Source organism: Heptranchias perlo, chromosome 18 (assembly GCF_035084215.1).
Source record: "Heptranchias perlo isolate sHepPer1 chromosome 18, sHepPer1.hap1, whole genome shotgun sequence".
Taxonomy (NCBI): domain Eukaryota; kingdom Metazoa; phylum Chordata; class Chondrichthyes; order Hexanchiformes; family Hexanchidae; genus Heptranchias; species Heptranchias perlo.
Genome location: NC_090342.1, coordinates 59,045,676 through 59,071,527, shown reverse-complemented (window position 1 = coordinate 59,071,527; position 25,852 = coordinate 59,045,676). Strand labels below are relative to the sequence as shown.

The 25,852-nt window shown below is 53.0% G+C and overlaps 1 protein-coding gene across 1 annotated transcript in view; it reads right to left on the bottom strand.

The window, feature by feature from the left end:
• Positions 1–25,852, bottom strand: part of LOC137334477 (F-actin-monooxygenase MICAL3-like) — an 80,080-nt gene that overhangs the window by 17,316 nt on the left and 36,912 nt on the right. Inside the window, exons 6-10 of the mRNA XM_067999157.1 lie at positions 15,412–15,604; positions 13,953–14,140; positions 11,432–11,521; positions 9,086–9,211; positions 2,019–2,081 (exon numbers count right to left, since the gene is read on the bottom strand). Of these exons, the coding sequence (XP_067855258.1) occupies positions 2,019–2,081; positions 9,086–9,211; positions 11,432–11,521; positions 13,953–14,140; positions 15,412–15,604 (660 nt within the window). The remainder of the gene's footprint in view (positions 1–2,018; positions 2,082–9,085; positions 9,212–11,431; positions 11,522–13,952; positions 14,141–15,411; positions 15,605–25,852) is intronic.

Below are 25,852 nucleotides of genomic sequence, written 5' to 3'. Positions count from 1 at the left end.
ACTTCTTATCTCATATACTGGGCCAAGAGACCAACTGGAGACATTGAGAGTGGGCAGAGAGAGTAAAGCAGCAACTGCCTGACCGATTCACACTGCCCGACACACGCTCCCCGACCCCCCGACACACGCTCCCCGACCCCCCGACACACGCTCCCCGACCCCCCGACACACGCTCCCCGACCCCCCGACACACGCTCCCCGACCCCCCGACACACGCTCCCCGACCCCCCGACACACGCTCCCCGACCCCCCGACACACGCTCCCCGACCCCCCGACACACGCTCCCCGACCCCCCGACACACGCTCCCCGACCCCCCGACACACGCTCCCCGACCCCCCGACACACGCTCCCCGACCCCCCGACACACGCTCCCCGACCCCCCGACACACGCCCCCCCCGACCAGACACACGCTCCCCGACCCCCCGACACACGCTCCCCGACACCCGACACACGCTCCCCGACACCCGACACACGCCCTCCCCCCGACCAGACACACGCTCCCCGACCCCCCGACACACGCTCCCCGACCCCCCGACACACGCCCCCCGACCCACGCCCCCCGACCCCCCGACACACGCCCCCCGACCCCCCGACACACGCCCCCCGACCCCCCGACACACGCTCCCCGAGCAGACACACGCTCCCCGACCCCCGACTCACGCTCCCCGACCCCCCGACACACGCCCCCCGACCCCCCGACTCACGCTCCCCGACCCCCCGACACACGCTCCCCGACCCCCGACACACGCTCCCCGACCCCCCGACACACGCTCCCCGACCCCCCGACACACGCTCCCCGACACCCGACACACGCTCCCCGACCCCCCGACACACGCTCCCCGACACACGCTCCCCGACCCCCCGACACACGCTCCCTGAGCAGACACACGCTCCCCGACACCCTACACACGCCACCCGACCCCCCGACACACGCTCCCTGAGCAGACACACGCTCCCCGACACCCTACACACGCCCCCCGACCGGACACACGCCCCCCCGACCCCCCGACACACGCTCCCCGACCCCCCGACACACGCTCCCCGACCAGACACACGCCCCCCGACCAGACACACGCTCCCCGACCAGACACACGCCCCCCGACCCCCCGACACACGCCCCCCGACCCACGCTCCCCGACCCCCCGACACACGCTCCCCGACCAGACACACGCCCCCCCGACCCCCCGACACACGCTCCCCGACCAGACACACGCCCCCCCGACCCCCCGACACACGCACCCCGACACACGCTCCCCGACCCCCCGACACACGCCCCCCGACACACGCTCCCCGACCCCCCGACACACGCCCCCCGACCCCCCGACACACGCTCCCCGAGCAGACACACGCTCCCCGACCGGACACACGCTCCCCGACCCCCCGACACACGCCCCCGACCCCCCGACACACGCCCCCGACCCCCCGACACACGCCACCCGACCCCCCGACACACGCCACCCGACCCCCCGACACACGCCCCCGACCCCCCGACACACGCCCACCGACCCACGCTCCCCGACCAGACACACGCCCCCCGACCCCCCGACACACGCCCCCGACCCCCCGACACACGCCCCCCGACCCCCCGACACACGCTCCCCGACCAGACACACGCCCCTCTCGCTTTCTCACCGACCTCTCCCTCGCTCACCCGCCCCTCGCCCGCTCACCCGCCCCTCGCCCGCTCACCGGCCCCTCGCCCGCTCACCGGCCCCTCGCCCTCTCACCCGCCCCTCGCCCTCTCACCCGCCCCTCGCCCCCTCACCCACCCCTCACCCTCTCACCCGCCCCTCGCCCTCTCACCCGCCCCTCGCTCTCTCACCCGCCCCTCGCCCCCTCACCGGCCCCTCGCCCGCTCACCAGCCCCTCGCCCTCTCACCCGCCCCTCGCCCTCTCACCCGCCCCTCGCCCTCTCACTGACAGGCTCCCTCCGATTGATACGCTCTTATGAGATGCGGCAGGAACAGAAGAGAAGCAGCTTCATGCCCAGGCTTTCTTTAGAGAAACAAAACTACCTCCAGACAGGGATTCCAACCACGCTCGAACCGCTGCATTCCGAAATGGGGGAGCGTCAGAGGCTACATTGGGAAAAAGGAAAAGAAATAAAACCAAATGAATGGACGAAATGAATGCGAATGGGTCCACCCGATTTGACAGAAGGTGAGGTGTTCTCTGAGAGTGCGGCTGATTCACACCTGAACCAAAACCCAGCCCCGACACAGGGATACCTTGCATCACATGGGCACTGGCACCAGCAGTAAACTGGTACTCAATGCCACACACTGGCACCAACACAGCAGGGTTAAATAGTCAGTGACAGGGCTCTGTCTGGAGACAGTGACCAGTGGAGATTGACAGGGCTCTGTCTGGAGACAGTGACCAGTGGAGACTGACAGGGCTCTGTCTGGATATAGTGACCAGTGGAGACTGACGGAGCTCTGTCTGGATACAGTGACCAGTGGAGACTGACGGAGCTCTGTCTGGAGACAGTGACCAGTGGAGACTGACGGAGCTCTGACTGGAGACGGTGACCAGTGGAGACTGACGGAGCTCTGACTGGAGACAGTGACCAGTGGAGATTGACGGAGCTCTGTCTGGATACAGTGACCAGTGGAGATTGACGGAGCTCTGTCTGGATACAGTGACCAGTGGAGACTGACGGAGCTCTGTCTGGAGACAGTGACCAGTGGAGATTGACAGGGCTCTGACTGGATACAGTGACCAGTGGAGATTGACGGAGCTCTGTCTGGATACAGTGACCAGTGGAGATTGACGGAGCTCTGACTGGAGACGGTGACCAGTGGAGACTGACGGAGCTCTGACTGGATTGTCCTGTTCTTCACAGCACTTGTGATTGAGATGGAACACGGTGACTGTGACAACATCGGCTGGTGGTAACCAGCTCTGTGAGCAGGGAGAAAGGAAGAGGATACGTTCAGAGTCTTGGATCCTTGGATCAATGCACTGAGCTCTGGCAGATGGAGCATATCAAAACCTTTAACAGTAAATACGCAGGTCACATGAAAGGGATCTCCTTCACAACATAACAATTGAGGAGGATGGAACTATGTCACCTCTGAGGGAAAAAAGGTCACACAATCGGGACCCCCTGAAATAGTAAGGCTGAGAAATGAGAGTGTCCCCCACATGATCCGTTCCTGCTCTCACAACGCAAGTCCTGGCCGACAGTTTGCAGCTGGTTTGGCCGAACCCCCAGTCAAACCTAACAGCCCAAAGACCTGCTCAGCTTCACTGTACAGGCTTTTACTCTCATTGACCACCCTGAGAATGTGCTGGGTCTGAATTACGGTCCCACTTTCATGTGCTCATTTTTACAAAAAACATTCTCCATTACTGTGGATGGATCGACACGTTCAGTGACGGTTTCAAAAACGGTCTGTGCTCCTCAGCTCAGTACCCCACACGGTGAGGGGTCACACCCTCCGATACCCCACACGGTGAGGGGTCACACCCTCCGATACCCCACACGGTGAGGGGTCACACCCTCCGATACCCCACACGGTGAGGGGTCACACCCTCCGATACCCCACACGGTGAGGGGTCACACCCTCCGAGACCCCACACACTGTGACATGTCACACCCTCTGATACCCCACACACACTGTGACATGTCACACCCTCTGATACCCCTCACACACTGTGACATGTCACACCCTCTGATACCCCACACACACTGTGACATGTCACACCCTCTGATACCCCTCACACACTGTGACATGTCACACCCTCTGATACCCCACACACACTGTGACATGTCACACCCTCCGAGACCCCACACACTGTGACATGTCACACCCTCTGATACTCCTCACACTGTGACATGTCACACCCTCTGATACCCCACACACACTGTGACATGTCACACCCTCCGAGACCCCACACACACTGTGACATGTCACACCCTCTGATACCCCACACACACTGTGACATGTCACACCCTCTGATACCCCACACACACTGTGACATGTCACACCCTCTGATACCCCCCACACACTGTGACATGTCACACCTTCTGATACCCCACACACACTGTGACATGTCACACCCTCTGATACCCCACACACTGTGACATGTCACACCCTCTGATACCCCTCACACACTGTGACATGTCACACCCTCTGATACCCCACACACTGTGACATGTCACACCCTCTGATACCCCACACACTGTGACATGTCACACCCTCTGATACCCCTCACACTGTGACATGTCACACCCTCTGATACCCCTCACACTGTGACATGTCACACCCTCTGATACCCCACAAACTGTGACATGTCACACCCTCTGATACCCCTCACACACTGTGACATGTCACACCCTCTGATACCCCACACACACTGTGACATGTCACACCCTCTGATACCCCACACACTGTGACATGTCACACCCTCTGATACCCCACACACACTGTGACATGTCACACCCTCTGATACCCCACACACTGTGACATGTCACACCCTCTGATACCCCACACACACTGTGACATGTCACACCCTCTGATACCCCTCACACACTGTGACATGTCACACCCTCTGATACCCCACACACTGTGACATGTCACACCCTCTGATACCCCTCACACACTGTGACATGTCACACCCTCTGATACCCCACACACACTGTGACATGTCACACCCTCTGATACCCCACACACTGTGACATGTCACACCCTCTGATACCCCTCACACACTGTGACATGTCACACCCTCTGATACCCCACACACACTGTGACATGTCACACCCTCCGAGACCCCACACACTGTGACATGTCACACCCTCTGATACTCCTCACACTGTGACATGTCACACCCTCTGATACCCCACACACACTGTGACATGTCACACCCTCCGAGACCCCACACACACTGTGACATGTCACACCCTCTGATACCCCACACACACTGTGACATGTCACACCCTCTGATACCCCACACACACTGTGACATGTCACACCCTCTGATACCCCACACACACTGTGACATGTCACACCCTCTGATACCCCACACACACTGTGACATGTCACACCCTCTGATACCCCACACACTGTGACATGTCACACCCTCTGATACCCCTCACACACTGTGACATGTCACACCCTCTGATACCCCACACACTGTGACATGTCACACCCTCTGATACCCCACACACTGTGACATGTCACACCCTCTGATACCCCTCACACTGTGACATGTCACACCCTCTGATACCCCTCACACTGTGACATGTCACACCCTCTGATACCCCACAAACTGTGACATGTCACACCCTCTGATACCCCTCACACACTGTGACATGTCACACCCTCTGATACCCCACACACACTGTGACATGTCACACCCTCTGATACCCCACACACTGTGACATGTCACACCCTCTGATACCCCACACACACTGTGACATGTCACACCCTCTGATACCCCACACACTGTGACATGTCACACCCTCTGATACCCCACACACACTGTGACATGTCACACCCTCTGATACCCCTCACACACTGTGACATGTCACAGCCTCGGATACCCCTCACACTGTGACATGTCACACCCTCTGATACCCCACACACTGTGACATGTCACACCCTCTGATACCCCACACACACTGTGACATGTCACACCCTCTGATACCCCACACACTGTGACATGTCACACCCTCTGATACCCCACACACACTGTGACATGTCACACCCTCTGATACCCCTCACACACTGTGAAATGTCACAGCCTCTGATACCCCACACACTGTGACATGTCACACCCTCTGATACCCCCCACACACACTGTGACATGTCACACCCTCTGATACCCCACACACTGTGACATGTCACACCCTCTGATACCCCCCACACACACTGTGACATGTCACACCCTCTGATACCCCACACACACTGTGACATGTCACACCCTCTGATACCGCACACACAGTGACGTGTCACAGCCTCTGATACCCCACACACACTGTGACATGTCACACCCTCTGATACCCCACACACTGTGACATGTCACACCCTCTGATACCCCTCACACTGTGACATGTCACAGCCTCTGATACCCCTCACACTGTGACATGTCACACCCTCTGATACCCCACACACACTGTGACATGTCACAGGCTCTGATACCCCTCACACACTGTGTCATGTCACACCCTCTGATACCCCACACACTGTGACATGTCACACCCTCCGATACCCCTCACACACTGTGACATGTCACACCCTCTGATACCCCACACACACTGTGACATGTCACACCCTCTGATACCCCACACACACTGTGACATGTCACACCCTCTGATACCCCACACACTGTGACATGTCACACCCTCTGATACTCCTCACACACTGTGAAATGACACACCCTCTGATACCCCTCACACACAGTGACGTGTCACACCCTCTGATACCCCTCACACACTGTGACATGTCACACCCTCTGATACCCCTCACACACTGTGACATGTCACACCCTCTGATACCCCTCACACTGTGACATGTCACACCCTCTGATACCCCCCACACACACTGTGACATGTCACACCCTCTGATAACCCTCACACACTGTGACATGTCACACCCTCTGATACCCCTCACACACTGTGACATGTCACACCCTCTGATACCCCTCACACACTGTGACATGTCACACCCTCTGATACCCCTCACACACTGTGACATGTCACACCCTCTGATACCCCTCACACTGTGACATGTCACACCCTCTGATACCCCTCACACACTGTGACATGTCACACCCTCTGATACCCCTCACACACTGTGACATGTCACACCCTCTGATACCCCTCACACTGTGACATGTCACACCCTCTGATACCCCTCACACACTGTGACATGTCACACCCTCTGATACCCCTCACACACTGTGACATGTCACACCCTCTGATACCCCTCACACACTGTGACATGTCACACCCTCTGATACCCCTCACACACTGTGACATGTCACACCCTCTGATACCCCCCACACTGTGACATGTCACACCCTCTGATACCCCCCACACACACTGTGACATGTCACACCCTCTGATACCCCTCACACACTGTGACATGTCACACCCTCTGATGCCCCACACTAACTGTGAAATGTCACACCCTCTGATACCCCACACACACTGTGACATGTCACACCCTCTGATACCCCTCACACACTGTGACATGTCACACCCTCTGATACCCCTCACACACTGTGACATGTCACACCCTCTGATACCCCCCACACACACTGTGACATGTCACACCCTCTGATAACCCTCACACACTGTGAAATGTCACACCCTCTGATACCCCACACACACTGTGACATGTCACACCCTCTGATACCCCCCACACACACTGTGACATGTCACACCCTCTGATAACCCTCACACACTGTGACATGTCACACCCTCTGATACCCCCCACACACACTGTGACATGTCACACCCTCTGATACCCCTCACACACTGTGACATGTCACACCCTCTGATACCCCTCACACAGTGACGTGTCACACCCTCTGATACCCCACACACACTGTGGCATGTCACACCCTCTGATACCCCTCACACACACTGTGACATGTCACACCCTCTGATACTCCTCACACTGTGACATGTCACACCCTCTGATACCCCTCACACTGTGACATGTCACACCCTCTGATACCCCACACACTGACATGTCACACCCTCCGATACCCCACACACACTGTGACATGTCACACCCTCTGATACCCCTCACACACACTGTGACATGTCACACCCTCTGATACCCCACACACTGACATGTCACACCCTCCGATACCCCACACACACTGTGACATGTCACACCCTCTGATACCCCTCACACACTGTGTCATGTCACACCCTCTGATACCCCACACTGTGACATGTCACACCCTCTGATACCCCTCACACACTGTGACATGTCACACCCTCTGATACCCCTCACACACTGTGACATGTCACACCCTCTGATACTCCTCACACACTGTGACATGTCACACCCTCTGATACCCCTCACACACTGTGACATGTCACACCCTCTGATACCCCTCACATACTGTGACATGTCACACCCTCTGATACCCCACACACTGTGACATGTCACACCCTCTGATACCCCTCACACTGTGACATGTCACATCCTCTGATACCCCACACACTGTGACATGTCACACCCTCTGATAAGCCTCACACTGTGACATGTCACACCCTCTGATACCCCACACACTGTGACATGTCACACCCTCTGATACCCCTCACACACTGTGACATGTCACACCCTCTGATACACCACACACACTGTGACATGTCACACCCTCTGATACACCACACACACTGTGACATGTCACACCCTCTGATACCCCACACACACTGTGACATGTCACACCCTCTGATACCCCACACACTGTGACATGTCACACCCTCTGATACCCCTCACACAGTGTCATGTCACACCCTCTGATACCCCACACACTGTGACATGTCACACCCTCTGATACCCCACACACACTGTGACATGTCACACCCTCTGATACCCCTCACACACTGTGACATGTCACACCCTCTGATACCCCCCACACTGTGACATGTCACACCCTCTGATACCCCCCACACACTGTGACATGTCACACCCTCTGATACCGCACACACTGTGACATGTCACACCCTCTGATACCCCACACACAGTGTGACATGTCACACCCTCTGATACCCCACACACACTGTGACATGTCACACCCTCTGATACCCCACACACACTGTGACATGTCACACCCTCTGATACCCCACACACAGTGTGACATGTCACACCCTCTGATACCCCCCACACTGTGACATGTCACACCCTCTGATACCCCACACACACTGTGACATGTCACACCCTCTGATACCCCACACACACTGTGACATGTCACACCCTCTGATACCCCACACACACTGTGACATGTCACACTCTCTGATACTCCTCACACACACATGTCACAACCTCTGATGCCGCTTTCAGAGTTGTCACTCTGTCATTTTATGTTCCTTTTGGGGGCCATAGGTGGATCATACCTTCCGGGGTTGGGTTAGTTGACGAATGTTCCCGTTCCTGCCCTGTGACGTTTGTCCAGTGAACATCTGCCTTGATTTCGAGAGGATCAATGGGGCTGATGATCTGTCGTACCCGCAGGCTTGAGGCTATTTTACATGGTGGGCAGTGCCAATGAGGGGCCAGGATTGTAAGCAGATAGCAGGTAAGAGAAAGGAATAGAGACGAAGAAGTAGTGAGACAGAGGCTAGAATGCAAAGGTGAGAGTCACAAACAGCAAACAAACCCATTGAGAGAGCTGTGGGGCACAGCAGGTAGAGCCCGAGAGCTGAGCCACAGAGAGCAGGATGTCCTAGATTTCAGCCCCACTCGCTGCTGACATCACGAGGGTGTGAGAATTACATTGCGTTTGCTGGGTCAGTGCATGAGCATTCAGCCAGGGTACCTGCTCCCGCTCCAGTTCACTATCCCAAGCTTCCTGCTCCTGATCCCTAGCCAATGATTCCTGTTCCTGATCATTATCCAGCGATTCCTGCTCCTAATCACTATCCTTTGAATCCTGCTTTCCTACAGCGCACTCCTGCTCTGCATGGCTCAGTCTCACACTGGGCGATGCTCTCCTGCTCTGTATGGCTCAGTCTCACACTGGGCGATGTTCTCCTGCTCTGTATGGCTCAGTCTCACACTGGGCGATGCGCTCCTGCTCTGTATGGCTCAGTCTCACACTGGGCGATGTTCTCCTGCTCTGTATGGCTCAGTCTCACACTGGGCGATGCTCTCCTGCTCTGTCTGGCTCAGTCTCACACTGGGCGATGCGCTCCTGCTCTGTATGGCTCAGTCTCACACTGGGCGATGTTCTCCTGCTCTGTATGGCTCAGTCTCACACTGGGCGATGTTCTCCTGCTCTGTATGGCTCAGTCTCACAATGGGCGATGTTCTCCTGCTCTGTATGGCTCAGTCTCACACTGGGCGATGCTCTCCTGCTCTGTATGGCTCAGTCTCACACTGGGCGATGCTCTCCTGCTCTGTATGGCTCAGTCTCACACTGGGCGATGCTCTCCTGCTCTGTATGGCTCAGTCTCACACTGGGCGATGCTCTCCTGCTCTGTGATATTCAATCCCATTCTGCGCAGCATTCACACAGCCCAGCCCAGCCCCTCACACAGCCCAGCAAAGCCCCTCACAGCCCAGCCCAGCCCAGCAGCTCACAGCCCAGTGATACACAAGCTCAGCCCACAGCACAGGGGACTGCTGCTCAGGGCTGGTTGAAGGGTGCCTCCGCCATATACTGTATGTGATGTGATGTCCCGACGAAAGCAAAAGGTTAGGCACACATGGGTTAGATTACACTCCACACGCCATGCACACATCCTGGGGGGTGGGAAGAGAACAAACCACTGCCAACATTCCAGTCCAGACACCTACCGCTGGACATGGTGAGGAGTCAGTATCACACTACCAGCTCCCCCATCCACCCCACACCCACCGTATACACCCTACCACCTCTCAAATCCCCACACATAGGGAGCGATGCCTTCTCTTGCCAAATATCCCAGCCTAACTCTCCACCAGGGAAAGGAGCCTCACCTCCATCTCTGGCACTGCAATGAGAGTAGCAGAGGACGCTCCAGCACAGCCCAGAGAGTGAGCTCGCAGCAACATTACCCAAGAGGCATCGTCTTCTGGTGGGAGCTAGTGTCAGGGTCCAGCTCACCTGAAATACCGGCCCAGTTACCACCAGGTGACGGGCCAGTGTCACGTGACGGTGGCCTGGTGCCTTGAACACGTGATGGGTCAGTGCCATGTGACGGGTCAGTGTCACATGACAGTGGCCTGGTGCCTTGAACACGTGATGGGTCAGTGCCATGTGACGGGTCAGTGTCACGTGACAGGGGCCTGGAGCCTCGAACATCATCTCTCTCTCTCTTTGTCTCCGGGTTAACTGGTAACAGAAGATTGCATCTGATGGCCTCTACACACTGCAGTAGGATTGCCCAGTACACTGAGTCCCAGGTTGGAGTCTGGCTGTGGTTGACGGTGCTTGCAATAACCTCCTCCCCTCCACGACACACTCAGCTGTAAACTCCACCAGCGTAAACCACAAATACAGTGCACTCCTTTTAACTCAATCCCATCAGCAGGGTGTGTGAAAAGGAGTGACACACACATTCCAGAGAATCGCAATCTCAAAGGAGCGTGAGTTTGTTTTTGCCAGATTTGTCGATCATGCTGATTAAAGTTAAAAAGAGTCCAGCTGGAGCTCGTGGCCAACATGGAGTCACGAGCCAGCTAGTGCCAGCTTAAAAGGAGCGGATTGTATATCATCAGTTCTGCCGAGTCGGGCACTTGCAGAGAAGCGAAGCAGATACCTCTGAAGGAAGGGTTGTCCTCTTCATCAGACAGGTGATGGACCCAGAGCCCAAACTGGAGCTCCTTCTCCCAGGGGCAGTACTCACCCTCTTCACAGAGAGAGCCACACACAGAAACAGAAAGAGCGGGGCAGAGGAAAACAGGAAGTACAGTCAGTGCAGGAAATTCAGAGCAGCCTGTCCATCAGATTGGGGCAGATGAAAGGCAAAGGGGCGTTCCATAAAAGGGAATCTAGGTGTGAGGGGGAATCTTCCCCAACTGGGAGTTGGGGGTTGATCAGAACAGAAGCAGAGACTCTGGGCTGGATTTCCCTCTGCCACCCTGCCCAGAATGAGGTGGGATAGCATCAGCGAATGAGGCGGGATAGAGTGGCGCGGCCTACTGCCACCTCAATTCCCCTCCTCCTGCCGCATCAGGATTGCCATTAGTTGCCCCTTTCCTGCTCGCTGCATCCAAATGCTGCTGGAGGATGGGGCCTGGGTCATTGGCCCATTCCCTCGCCTCTGCCCCACTGCTTCCTGCATCCACAGTGTGGACGTATTGCTGGGCCTGAAGTAATGGGACTCTGGCCCAGAGGTCAGGGGATGGAGGTAGAGGGCCTAGTGCAGGCCTCCTCTCCCTCCATAAAGGCCCCCCTCACTTACTTGTGCCTCAGCCTACAAAGCTGCAGATTTCCTGATCTCCATAGCTTTCCTGCTCCTTTGACTGACGGAAATTAGTGGCCAATCACTGGTGACTGGACTCACACTGAGAGTATCAAATGACTCCCCAGAGAAATGGGCCGGGGAAGGGCTGCGATTCCTAATCCACCCTATTGCTACACCATCCTGAAGTGGAGAATCCCACCCTCTCACTCCCTCAAACCAATGGTTAGTGTCATTCCACTAGCCGGTGCCCACCTTCCAGTGAGGGGTGACCTCGGGCTAAGACAGAGGGGGGAGATTCACAGGGTCGAGTGATAAACACAGCCCCCTCGTCACATCAATGCCTTCCCTCATGCAGATTATCTGGTGCTGACGAAGGGTACAGTGACAGAGCACTGGAAATGATCACCGGACCAGGGCGGGCAGGATGGAAATGATCACCGGACCAGGGCGGGCAGGATGGAAATGATCACCGGACCAGGGCGGGCAGGATGGAAATGATCACCGGACCAGGGCGGGCAGGATGGAAATGATCACCGGACCAGGGCGGGCAGGATGGAAATGATCACAGGACCAGGGCGGGCAGGATGGAAATGATCAGAGGACCAGGGCGGGCAGGATGGAAATGATCAGAGGACCAGGGCGGGCAGGATGGAAATGATCAGAGGACCAGGGCGGGCAGGATGGAAATGATCACAGGACCAGGGCGGGCAGGATGGAAATGATCAGAGGACCAGGGCGGGCAGGATGGAAATGATCACCGGACCAGGGCGGGCAGGATGGAAATGATCACCGGACCAGGGCGGGCAGGATGGAAGACCAGTGTGTCCCAGACTGCTCTCCTCCCTTAACCCACGACCAGCAAGTTAAACACAAAGGGCGTGAACTTCTCCCGATCCTCCAGTGTAACCTCAGCGGGAGATCCACGGTTATCCCGGGAAAATCCCAGCATTCACTCACAAAATTTCCTTCGTCCCCATGTAATGAGATTTACATCCCAACCGTATTCGCATGGCAATGATTATCCCATTAACATGACAGTGCAACACACAGGAGGGGGACTGCAGGCTGCAATCTCACCAGTGTCCAGATACCTGTTTTCAGTTGGTTTCACAGAAAGACTACAACAGTCAGAGACAGGAGAAGATCACTGCAGAACGCTCTCCGATCCCGAACCCTCCAATCAACACTCATCCGAACTCTCCCACTGAACCCCATCTCTCCAGTACATTAACTCTCCCTCTGAACCCCATCTCTCCAGTACATTAACTCTCTCACTGAACCCCATCCCTCCAGTTCATTAACTCTCCCTCTGAACCCCATCTCTCCAGTACATTAACTCACCCTCTGAACCCCATCTCTCCAGTACATTAACTCTCCCACTGAACCCCATCTCTCCAGTACATTAACTCTCCCTCTGAACCCCATCTCTCCAGTACATTAACTCTCCCTCTGAACCCCATCTCTCCAGTACATTAACTCTCCCACTGAACCCCATCTCTCCAGTACATTAACTCTCCCACTGAACCCCATCTCTCCAGTACATTAACTATCTCACTGAACCCCAACTCTCCAGTACATTAACTCTCCCACTGAACCCCATCTCTCCAGTACATTAACTATCTCACTGAACCCCGTCTCTCCAGTACATTAACTCTCCCACTGAACCCCATCTCTCCAGTACATTAACTCTCTCACTGAACCCCATCTCTCCAGTACATTAACTCTCCCTCTGAACCCCATCTCTCCAGTACATTAACTCTCCCTCTGAACCCCATCCCTCCAGTACATTAACTCTCCCTCTGAACCCCATCCCTCCAGTCCATTAACTCTCCCACTGAACTCCATTCCTGCCCAATCACACGGTGTCACTCACCGTAACTGGATTCCGATTGTTCCTCATCCTCGTCCTCTGCTTCAGTGTCTCCCTCTGGACTGCCCTTCAGCAACCGATGGATCTTCACAGCTTCCTTCCATGGAACACCGCCCAGGTCCGAGGGAGCCAGCGCATCTTCCTCCTCCTCCTCCTCCTCCTCCTCCATCTCGTACTCAGAACTACTGCAACTAAGCCCAAAAAGACTCTTTTATGAGCAATGCCGTGACTCCATTTTGTGATACAGTTTGTACAGCAGCTCAGTCCCCTGGGGCGCCAGAGGGTGAATAAACCTGGCCGACAGGAACTGAAACTGGGTTAGACAAGAACACAAAATGTGAAAGTCTTCCATGTTGGGAGGCAAAATATTATTTGAATGGAGAAATACTACAAAATGCTGCGGTACAGAGGGATCTGGGTGTCCTCGTAAATGAAACACAAAAAGTCAACATACAGGTGCAGCAGGTAATCCGGAAGGCAAACGGAATATTGGCCTTTATTTCTTGGGGGATGGAGTATAAAAGCAGGGAAGTCATGCTACAACTGTACAGGGTGCTGGTGAGACCACACCTGGAGTACTGCGTACAGTTCTGGTGCCCTTATTTAAGGAAGGACATACTTGCATTGGAGGCAGTTCAGAGAAGGTTCACATGGTTGATTCCAGGTATGGAAGGGTTGTCTTATGAGGAAAGATTGAACAGATTGGGTCCAAACTCATTGGAGTTTGGAAGAATGAGAGGAGACCTTTTTGAAACATACAAGATTCTGAGGGGACTCGATAGGGTAGATGCTGAGAGGATGTTACCCCTCATGGGGGAATCTAAAACTAGGGGGCATAGTTTCAGAATAAAGGGTCGCCCGTTTAAGACGGAAATGAGGAGGAATTTCTTCTCCCAGAGGGTCGTGAATCTTTGGAATTCTTTACCCCAAAAAGCTGTGGAGGCCGAGTCATTGAATACATTCAAGGCTGAGTTAGACAAATTTTTGATCAGCAAGGAAGTCAAAAGATATGGGGAAAAAGCGGGAAAGTGGAGTTGAGGTAAAAATCAGATCAGCCATGATCTCATTGAATGGCGGAGCAGGCTCGAGCGGCCGAATGGCCTACTCCTGCTCCTATCTCTTATGGTTTTATGGCAGGGACCAGACAGGGACTGGACAGGAACCAGACAGGAACAGACAGGAACCAGACAGGACCAGACAAGAATGAAATGTTCCCTTTAACCCATTGTATAATCACGATGTGAAGTGACTGACACTGAGGCTCCAATAATATCTGCCTGGCACTGACCTGCTGCCCAGGTCCTGGTTGGCACTGACCTGCTGCCCAGGTCCTGGTTGGCACTGACCTGCTGCCCAGGTCCTGGTTGGCACTGACCTGCTGCCCAGGTCCTGGTTGGCACTGACCTGCTGCCCAGGTCCTGGTTGGCACTGACCTGCTGCCCAGGTCCTGGTTGGCACTGACCTGCTGCCCAGGTCCTGGTTGGCTCTCTGCAGTGCGCTGCTCAGATTGTGCTCGGCGAGTGTCTCCTCCGGCACCTCCTGCAGATCTTCCTCCCGCTCCAGTGACACACGGATATTCTCCAACTCGATCCTCTCGGGAGTGCCACGCAGTCGCTTTGCCTGGCTGGGCTCTGCCATGGCATCAGTCAGAATCACTGGGAAAAAACAAACACACTTACAGCGGGGCGAGTGAGTTGGGATCAAAGGTCACATGCAGCTTAATAACGCACTCCAAACCTCAAGGGTTTTCACATGGACTGACAGAATTAGAAAGGTCAGCAGGGACCACCCCGGGTATCAGTACACGGGACCACCGCGGGTATCAGAGTACACAGGACCACCCCGGGTATCAGAGTACACGGGACCACCCTGGGTATCAGAGTACACGGGACCACCCCGGGTATCAGAGTACACGGGACCACCCCGGGTATCAGAGTACACGGGACCACCCCGGGTATCAGAGTACACGGGACCACCCCGGGTATCAGAGTACACGGGACCACCCCGGGTATCAGAGTACACGGGACCACCCCGGGTATCAGAGTACACGGGACCACCCCGGGTATCAGAGTACACGGGACCACCCCGGGTATCAGAGTACACGGGACCACCGCGGGTATCAGAGTACACGGGACCACCCCCAGACTGGCAACATGGGCGGACGCTTTTCAAAATCAGCCAACCAACAAAAATGAGGCTTAAAGTGAGGCAGGCCATAGGACTGGGTCGGAGGGGCATGAATAAATTCTTCAGTGTCAGCCATGGCTCAGTGGGCAGCACTCTCACTGCGAGTCAGAAGGTCATGGGTCCGAGTCCCACTCCAGGGACTTGCAGATAATCCAGCCTGACACTCCAGCGCAGTACTGAGGGAGTGCTGCACTGTCAGAGTTGTCCTTCAAATGAGACGCTAAACCGAGGTCTATTCTGCCCTCTCTGGTGGACAGAAAAGATCCCATTGCACTATTTTGAAGAAGAGCACAGGAGTTCTCCCAGGTGTTCTGGCCAATATTTATCCCTCAAGCAACATCACTAAAACAGATTATTTGGTCATTATCTCACTTTTGTTTGTGGGATCTTGCTGTGCGCAAATTGACTGCCGCGTTTCCAACATTACAACAGTGACTACACTTCAGAAGTACCGAACTGGCTGTAAAGTGTTTGGGACATCCTGAGGTTTTGAAAGGCGCTACAGAAATGAAAGTCTTTGTTTCATTTCTCTCATCTTCGCTCTGTCTCTCTCTGACTTTCACTCTATCTCTCTCTCTCTCTCTGACTTTCACTCTCTCTCTCTCTCTCTGACTTTCACTCACTTTCTCTGACTTTCACTCTCTCTCTCTCTGACTTTCACTCTCTCTCTCTCTGACTTTCACTCTATCTCTCTCTCTCTGACTTTCACTCTATCTCTCTCTCTCTGACTTTCACTCTATCTCTCTCTCTCTGACTTTCACTCTATCTCTCTCTCTGACTTTCACTCCATCTCTGTCTCACTCTGACTTTCACTCTCTCTCTCTGACTTTCACTCCATCTCTCTGACTTTCACTCCATCTCTCTGACTTTCACTCCATCTCTCTCTCTCTCTCTCTGACTTTCACTCTATCTCTCTCTCCCTGACTTTCACTATCTCCCTCTCTCTAACTTTCACTATCTCTCTCTCTGACTTTCACTCTATCTCTCTCTCTGACTTTCACTCCATCTCTGTCTCACTCTGACTTTCACTCTCTCTCTCTGACTTTCACTCCATCTCTCTCTCTCTCTCTGACTTTCACTCTATCTCTCTCTCCCTGACTTTCACTATCTCTCTCTCTCCAACTTTCACTATCTCTCTCTCTGACTTTCACTCTCTCTCTCTGACTTTCACTCTCTCTCTCTCTGACTTTCACTCTCTCTCTCTGACTTTCACTCCCTCTCTCTCTGACTTTCACTCTCTCTCTCTGACTTTCACTCTCTCTCTCTGATTTTAACTCTATCTCTGTCTCTCTCTGACTTTCACTCTATCTCTGTCTCTCTCTCTGACTTTCACTCTATCTCTCTCTCTCTCTCTGACTTTCACTCTATCTCTCTCTCTCTCTCTGACTTTCACTCTATCTCTCTCTCTCTCTGACTTTCACTCTATCTCTCTCTCTATCTGACTTTCACCCTATCTCTCTCTCTCTCTGACTTTCACTCTATCTCTCTCTCTCTCTGACTTTCACTCTATCTCTCTCTCTCTCTGACTTTCACTCTATCTCTCTCTCTCTCTGACTTTCACTCTATCTCTCTCTCTATCTGACTTTCACCCTATCTCTCTCTCTCTCTGACTTTCACTCAATCTCTCTCTCTGAGTTTCACTCTATCTCTCTCTCTCTGACTTTCACTCTATCTCTCTCTCTCTGACTTTCACTCTATCTCTCTCTCTCTGACTTTCACTCTATCTCTCTCTCTCTGACTTTCACTCTATCTCTCTCTCTGACTTTCACTCAATCTCTCTCTCTCTGACTTTCACTCAATCTCTCTCTCTCTGACTTTCACTCTATCTCTCTCTCTCTGACTTTCACTCTATCTCTCTCTCTCTGACTTTCACTCTATCTCTCTCTCTCTGACTTTCACTCTATCTCTCTCTCTCTGGCTTTCACTCTATCTCTCTCTCTGACTTTCACTCTCTCTCTGACTTTCACTCTCTCTCTGACTTTCACTCTCTCTCTGACTTTCACTCTCTCTCTGACTTTCATTCTCTCTCTCTCTCTCTGACTTTCACTCATTCTCTGTCTCTCTCTCTGACTTTCACTCTATCTCTCTCTCTGACTTTCACTCTAACTCTCTCCCTCTCTCTGACTTTCACTCTATCTCTGTCTCTCTCTCTGACTTTCACTCTAACTCTCTCCCTCTCTCTGACTTTCACTCTATCTCTGTCTCTCTCTCTGACTTTCACTCAATCTCTCTCTCTCTGACTTTCACTCAATCTCTCTCTCTCTCTCTGACTTTCACTCGATCTCTCTCTCTCTGACTTTCACTCTATCTCTCTCTCTGACTTTCACTCTCTCTCTCTCTGACTTTCACTCTAACTCTCTCTCTCTCTCTGACTTTCACTCAATCTCTCTCTCTCTGACTTTCACTCAATCTCTCTCTCTCTGACTTTCACTCTATCTCTCTCTCTCTGACTTTCACTCTATCTCTCTCTCTCTGACTTTCACTCTATCTCTCTCTCTCTGACTTTCACTCAATCTCTCTCTCTGACTTTCACTCAATCTCTCTCTCTGACTTTCACTCAATCTCTCTCTCTCTGACTTTCACTCTATCTCTCTCTCTCTGACTTTCACTCTATCTCTCTCTCTCTGACTTTCACTCAATCTCTCTCTCTCTGACTTTCACTCTATCTCTCTCTCTCTGACTTTCACTCTATCTCTCTCTCTCTGACTTTCACTCTATCTCTCTCTCTCTGACTTTCACTCTATCTCTCTCTCTCTGACTTTCACTCCATCTCTCTCTCTGACTTTCACTCTATCTCTCTCTCTCTGACTTTCACTCTATCTCTCTCTCTCTGACTTTCACTCTATCTCTCTCTCTCTGACTTTCACTCTATCTCTCTCTCTCTGACTTTCACTCTATCTCTCTCTCTCTGACTTTCACTCCATCTCTCTCTCTGACTTTCACTCTATCACTCTCTCTCTGACTTTCACTCTCTCTCTGACTTTCACTCTCTCTCTGACTTTCACTCTCTCTCTCTCTCTCTGACTTTCACTCATTCTCTGTCTCTCTCTCTGACTTTCACTCTATCTCTCTCTCTGACTTTCACTCTAACTCTCTCCCTCTCTCTGACTTTCACTCTATCTCTGTCTCTCTCTCTGACTTTCACTCAATCTCTCTCTCTCTCTCTGACTTTCACTCTATCTCTCTCTCTCTGACTTTCACTCTATCTCTCTCTCTGACTTTCACTCTCTCTCTCTCTGACTTTCACTCTAACTCTCTCTCTCTGACTTTCACTCAATCTCTCTCTCTCTGACTTTCACTCGATCTCTCTCTCTCTGACTTTCACTCGATCTCTCTCTCTCTGACTTTCACTCTATCTCTCTCTCTCTGACTTTCACTCTATCTCTCTCTCTCTGACTTTCACTCTATCTCTCTCTCTCTGACTTTCACTCAATCTCTCTCTCTGACTTTCACTCAATCTCTCTCTCTGACTTTCACTCAATCTCTCTCTCTCTGACTTTCACTCTATCTCTCTCTCTCTGACTTTCACTCTATCTCTCTCTCTCTGACTTTCACTCTATCTCTCTCTCTCTGACTTTCACTCTATCTCTCTCTCTCTGGCTTTCACTCTATCTCTCTCTCTCTGGCTTTCACTCTATCTCTCTCTCTCTGGCTTTCACTCTCTCTCTCTGACTTTCACTCTCTCTCTGACTTTCACTCTCTCTCTCTCTCTCTCTCTGACTTTCACTCAATCTCTGTCTCTCTCTCTGACTTTCACTCTATCTCTCTCTCTCTGGCTTTCACTCTATCTCTCTCTCTCTGGCTTTCACTCTATCTCTCTCTCTGACTTTCACTCTCTCTCTGACTTTCACTCTCTCTCTCTCTCTCTGACTTTCACTCAATCTCTGTCTCTCTCTCTGACTTTCACTCTATCTCTCTCTCTGACTTTCACTCTATCTCTCTCTCTGACTTTCACTCTATCTCTCTCTCTGACTTTCACTCTATCTCTCTCTCTCTGACTTTCACTCTATCTCTCTCTCTGACTTTCACTCTATCTCTCTCTCTGACTTTCACTCTAACTCTCTCTCTCTCTGACTTTCACTCTAACTCTCTCTCTCTCTCTGACTTTCACTCTATCTCTCTCTCTCCGACTTTCACTCTATCTCTCTCTCTCTCCGACTTTCACTCTATCTCTCTCTCTCTCCGACTTTCACTCTATCTCTCTCTCTGACTTTCACTCTCTCTCTCTGACTTTCACTCTCTCTCTCTGACTTTCACTCTCTCTCTCTGACTTTCACTCTCTCTCTCTGACTTTCACTCTCTCTCTCTGACTTTCACTCTCTCTCTCTGACTTTCACTCTATCTCTGTCTCTCTCTCTGACTTTCACTCTATCTCTGTCTCTCTCTCTCTGACTTTCACTCTATCTCTGTCTCTCTCTCTGACTTTCACTCTCTCTCTCTCTCTGACTTTCACTCTCTCTGTCTCTCTCTCTGACTTTCACTCTATCTCTGTCTCTCTCTCTGACTTTCACTCTATCTCTGTCTCTCTCTCTGACTTTCACTCTATCTCTGTCTCTCTCTCTGACTTTCACTCTATCTCTGTCTCTCTCTCTGACTTTCACTCTATCTCTGTCTCTCTCTCTGACTTTCACTCTATCTCTGTCTCTCTCTCTGACTTTCACTCTATCTCTGTCTCTTACCTTTTTCTCTCTTCCTCTGTCTCCCTTCCTCTGTATTTCTCCTCCTCTTGTCAAAGCCCCATTGGGCTGTGGGATTTCTGAATGTTTTCTGTGGTGCTGGCTCAAGAACGTGAGCCTTAAATTCACAGCACCAGTGAAAACTCTCAATTAAATCTCAGCACTTTAATAAAGGGCTTTCACTATGAATGCTGCGACAGCCCAGCCTTCATCGGCAAAGAAATCCCCCATCACAAATACCAGGAAAACCTGTGTGGGTCTGTGATCTTCAGGCAGGAGCTACTCCTGCTCAAAGGAGTAAGAATATAACATACAATATCAGTGATAAAAAAAAGACGTACAGGCAATTAAGCCCATTTCTCCAGTACATCAACTCTCCCACTGAACCCCATCCCTCCAGTACATTAACTCTCCCACTGAACCCCATCCCTCCAGTACATCAACTCTCCCACTGAACCCCATCTCTCCAGTACATCAACTCTCCCACTGAACCCCATCTCTCCAGTACATTAACTCTCCCACTGAACCCCATCTCTCCAGTACATTAACTCTCCCACTGAACCCCATCTCTCCAGTACATTAACTCTCCCACTGAACCCCATCTCTCCAGTACATTAACTCTCCCTCTGAACCCCATCCCTCCAGTACATCAACTCTCCCACTGAACCCCATCTCTCCAGTACATTAACTCTCCCACTGAACCCCATCTCTCCAGTACATCAACTCTCCCTCTGAACCCCATCTCTCCAGTACATTAACTCTCCCTCTGAACCCCATCTCTCCAGTACATTAACTCTCCCACTGAACCCCATCTCTCCAGTACATTAACTCTCCCTCTGAACGCCATCCCTCCGCTACATTAACTCTCCCTCTGAACGCCATCTCTCCAGTACATTAACTCTCCCACTGAACCCCATCTCTCCGCTACATTAACTCTCCCACTGAACCCCATCCCTCCAGTACATTAACTCTCCCACTGAACCCCATCTCTCCGCTACATTAACTCTCCCACCGAGTGTCCTCCCCCCTGTTCTCCGATTACTCTCTCCCTCCCTGTTCTTTGATTTCTCGCTCCCTGTTCTCCGATTTCTCTCCCTCCCTGTTCTGATTACTCTCCTTCCCTGTTCTCCGATTACTCTCTCCCTCCCTGTTCTCCGATTTCTCTCTCCCTGTTCTGATTATTCTCCCTCCCTGTTCTCCGATTACTCTCTCTCCCTGTTGATTACTCTCCCTCCCTGTTCTCTGAGTGCTCTCTCCCTCCCTGTTCTGATTACTCTCTCCCTGTTCTCTGATTACTCTCTCTCCCTGTTCTGATTACTCTCTCCCTCCCTGTTCTCTGATTACTCTCTCTCTCTCTCCCTGTTCTCCGATTACTCTCTCTCCCTGTTCTCTGATTACTCTCTCTCCCTGTTCTCTGATTACTCTCTCTCCCTGTTCTCTGATTACTCTCTCTCCCTGTTCTCTGATTACTCTCTCTCCCTGTTCTCTGATTACTCTCCCTCCCTGTTCTCTGATTACTCTCTCTCTCCCTGTTCTCTGATTACTCTCTCTCCCTGTTCTGATTACTCTCTCCCTCCCTGTTCTCTGATTACTCTCTCTCTATCTCTCTCCCTGTCCTCTGATTACTCTCTCCCTCCCTGTTCTCTGATTACTCTCTCTCTCCCTGTTCTCTGATTACTCTCTCTCTCTCTCCGTGTTCTCCGATTACTCTCTCTCCCTGTTCTCTGATTACTCTCTCCCTCCCTGTTCTCCGATTACTCTCTCCCTCCCTGTTCTCCGATTACTCTCTCCCTCCCTGTTCTCCGATTACTCTCTCCCTCCCTGTTCTCCGATTACTCTCTCCCTCCCTGTTCTCCGATTACTCTCTCCCTCCCTGTTCTCCGATTACTCTCTCCCTCCCTGTTCTCCAATTACTCTCTCCCTCCCTGTTCTCCGATTACTCTCTCCCTCCCTGTTCTCCGATTACTCTCTCCCTCCCTGTTCTCCGATTACTCTCTCCCTCCCTGTTCTCCGATTACTCTCTCCCTCCCTGTTCTCCGATTACTCTCTCCCTCCTTGTTCTCGGAGTGCTCTCTCCCTCCTTGTTCTCTGAGTGCTCTCTCCCTCCTTGTTCTCTGAGTGCTCTCTCTCTCCTTGTTCTCTGAGTGCTCTCTCCCTCCCTGTTCTCTGATTACTCTCTCCCTCCTTGTTCTCCGATTACTCTCTCCCTCCTTGTTCTCCGATTGCTCTCTCCCTCCTTGTTTTCTGAGTGCTCTCTCCCTCCTTGTTCTCTGAGTGCTCTCTCCCTCCTTGTTCTCGGAGTGCTCTCTCACTCCTTGTTCTCCGATTACTCTCTCCCTCCTTGTTCTCTGATTACTCTCTCCCTCCTTGTTCTCCGATTACTCTCTCCCTCCTTGTTCTCCGATTGCTCTCTCCCTCCCTGTTCTCTGAGTGCTCTCTCCCTCCTTGTTCTCTGAGTGCTCTCTCCCTCCTTGTTTTCTGAGTGCTCTCTCCCTCCTTGTTCTCTGAGTGCTCTCTCCCTCCTTGTTTTCTGAGTGCTCTCTCCCTCCTTGTTCTCTGAGTGCTCTCTCCCTCCTTGTTCTCTGAGTGCTCTCTCCCTCCTTGTTTTCTGAGTGCTCTCTCCCTCCTTGTTCTCTGAGTGCTCTCTCCCTCCTTGTTTTCTGAGTGCTCTCTCCCTCCTTGTTCTCTGAGTGCTCTCTCCCTCCTTGTTCTCTGAGTGCTCTCTCCCTCCTTGTTCTCTGAGTGCTCTCTCCCTCCTTGTTCACTGATTACTCTTTATACAGTTAATTCTATATTAAACTTTTTTGAACTGAATTTTCTGACCTGTCTGTTGCTTCCGAGGCTGTGTCAGTTTCGCTAGTCTGCTTTCTTCTCTAAGCAACTGTGGCTGGTTTGAGCTATGCTCCCTCTGCAATGCACTCAAGGACGTGGGATTTCCGTACTGACCGTAGAAATCCTGTCTGCTTTCAGAACCATGTTCATTAGCTGGCCTGTTGCAGATGTTCTCAACCGATTGTGAATGGGGCTTCAGTCAGGCCATCGTATTACTGGATCCCGACCCCTGTCAGTGTATTACTGGATCCCGACCCCTGTCAGTGTGTTACTGGATCCCGACCCCTGTCAGTGTGTTACTGGATCCCGACCCCTGTCAGTGTGTTACTGGATCCCGACCCCTGTCAGTGTGTTACTGGATCCTGACCCCTGTCAGTGTGTTACTGGATCCCGACCCCTGTCAGTGTGTTACTGGATCCCGACCCCTGTCAGTGTGTTACTGGATCCTGACCCCCGTCAGTGTGTTACTGGATCCTGACCCCTGTCAGTGTGTTACTGGATCCTGACCCCGTCAGTGTGTTACTGGATCCTGACCCCCGTCAGTGTGTTACTGGATCCCGACCCCTGTCAGTGTGTTACTGGATCCCGACCCCTGTCAGTGTGTTACTGGATCCCGACCCCTGTCAGTGTGTTACTGGATCCTGACCCCCGTCAGTGTGTTACTGGATCCCGACCCCTGTCAGTGTGTTACTGGATCCCGACCCCTGTCAGTGTGTTACTGGATCCCGACCCCTGTCAGTGTGTTACTGGATCCCGACCCCTGTCAGTGTGATACTGGATCCCAGCCCCTGTCTGTGTTACTGGATCCCGACCCCTGTCAGTGTGTTACTGGATCCCGACCCCTGTCAGTGTGTTACTGGATCCCGACCCGTCAGTGTGTTACTGGATCCCGACCCCTGTCAGTGTGTTACTGGATCCCGACCCCTGTCAGTGTGTTACTGGATCCCGACCCGTCAGTGTGTTACTGGATCCCGACCCCTGTCAGTGTGTTACTGGATCCCGACCCCTGTCAGTGTGTTACTGGATCCCGACCCGTCAGTGTGTTACTGGATCCCGACCCGTCAGTGTGTTACTGGATCCCGACCCCTGTCAGTGTCTGACTGGATCCCGACCCGTCAGTGTGATACTGGATCCCAGCCCCTGTCTGTGTTACTGGATCCCGACCCCTGTCAGTGTGTTACTGGATCCCGACCCCTGTCAGTGTGTTACTGGATCCCGACCCCTGTCAGTGTGTTACTGGATCCCGACCCGTCAGTGTGTTACTGGATCCTGACCCCTGTCAGTGTGTTACTGGATCCCGACCCCTGTCAGTGTGTTACTGGATCCCGACCCGTCAGTGTGTTACTGGATCCCGACCCCTGTCAGTGTGTTACTGGATCCTGACCCCCATCAGTGTATTACTGGATCCCGACCCGTCAGTGTGTTACTGGATCCCGACCCCTGTCAGTGTGTTACTGGATCCCGACCCCCGTCAGTGTGTTACTGGATCCCGACCCCTGTCAGTGTATTACTGGATCCCGACCCCTGTCAGTGTGTTACTGGATCCCGACCCCTGTCAGTGTGTTACTGGATCCCGACCCCTGTCAGTGTGTTACTGGATCCCGACCCCTGTCAGTGTATTACTGGATCCCGACCCCTGTCAGTGTGTTACTGGATCCCGACCCCTGTCAGTGTGTTACTGGATCCCGACCCCTGTCAGTGTGTTACTGGATCCCGACCCCTGTCAGTGTGTTACTGGATCCTGACCCCTGTCAGTGTATTACTGGATCCCGACCCCTGTCAGTGTGTTACTGGATCCCGACCCCTGTCAGTGTGTTACTGGATCCCGACCCCTGTCAGTGTGTTACTGGATCCCGACCCCCGTCAGTGTGTTACTGGATCCTGACCCCTGTCAGTGTGTTACTGGATCCCGACCCCTGTCAGTGTGTTACTGGATCCCGACCCCCGTCAGTGTGTTACTGGATCCCGACCCCTGTCAGTGTGTTACTGGATCCCGACCCGTCAGTGTGTTACTGGATCCCGACCCCTGTCAGTGTGTTACTGGATCCCGACCCCTGTCAGTGTGATACTGGATCCGTGCCCCTGTCAGTGAATTACTGGATCCTGACTCCCATCAGTGAGATACTGGATCCTGAACCCCGTCAGTGAGATACTGGATCCCAGCCCCAGTCAGTGTTATACTGGATCCCAGCGCCTGTCAGTGTTACT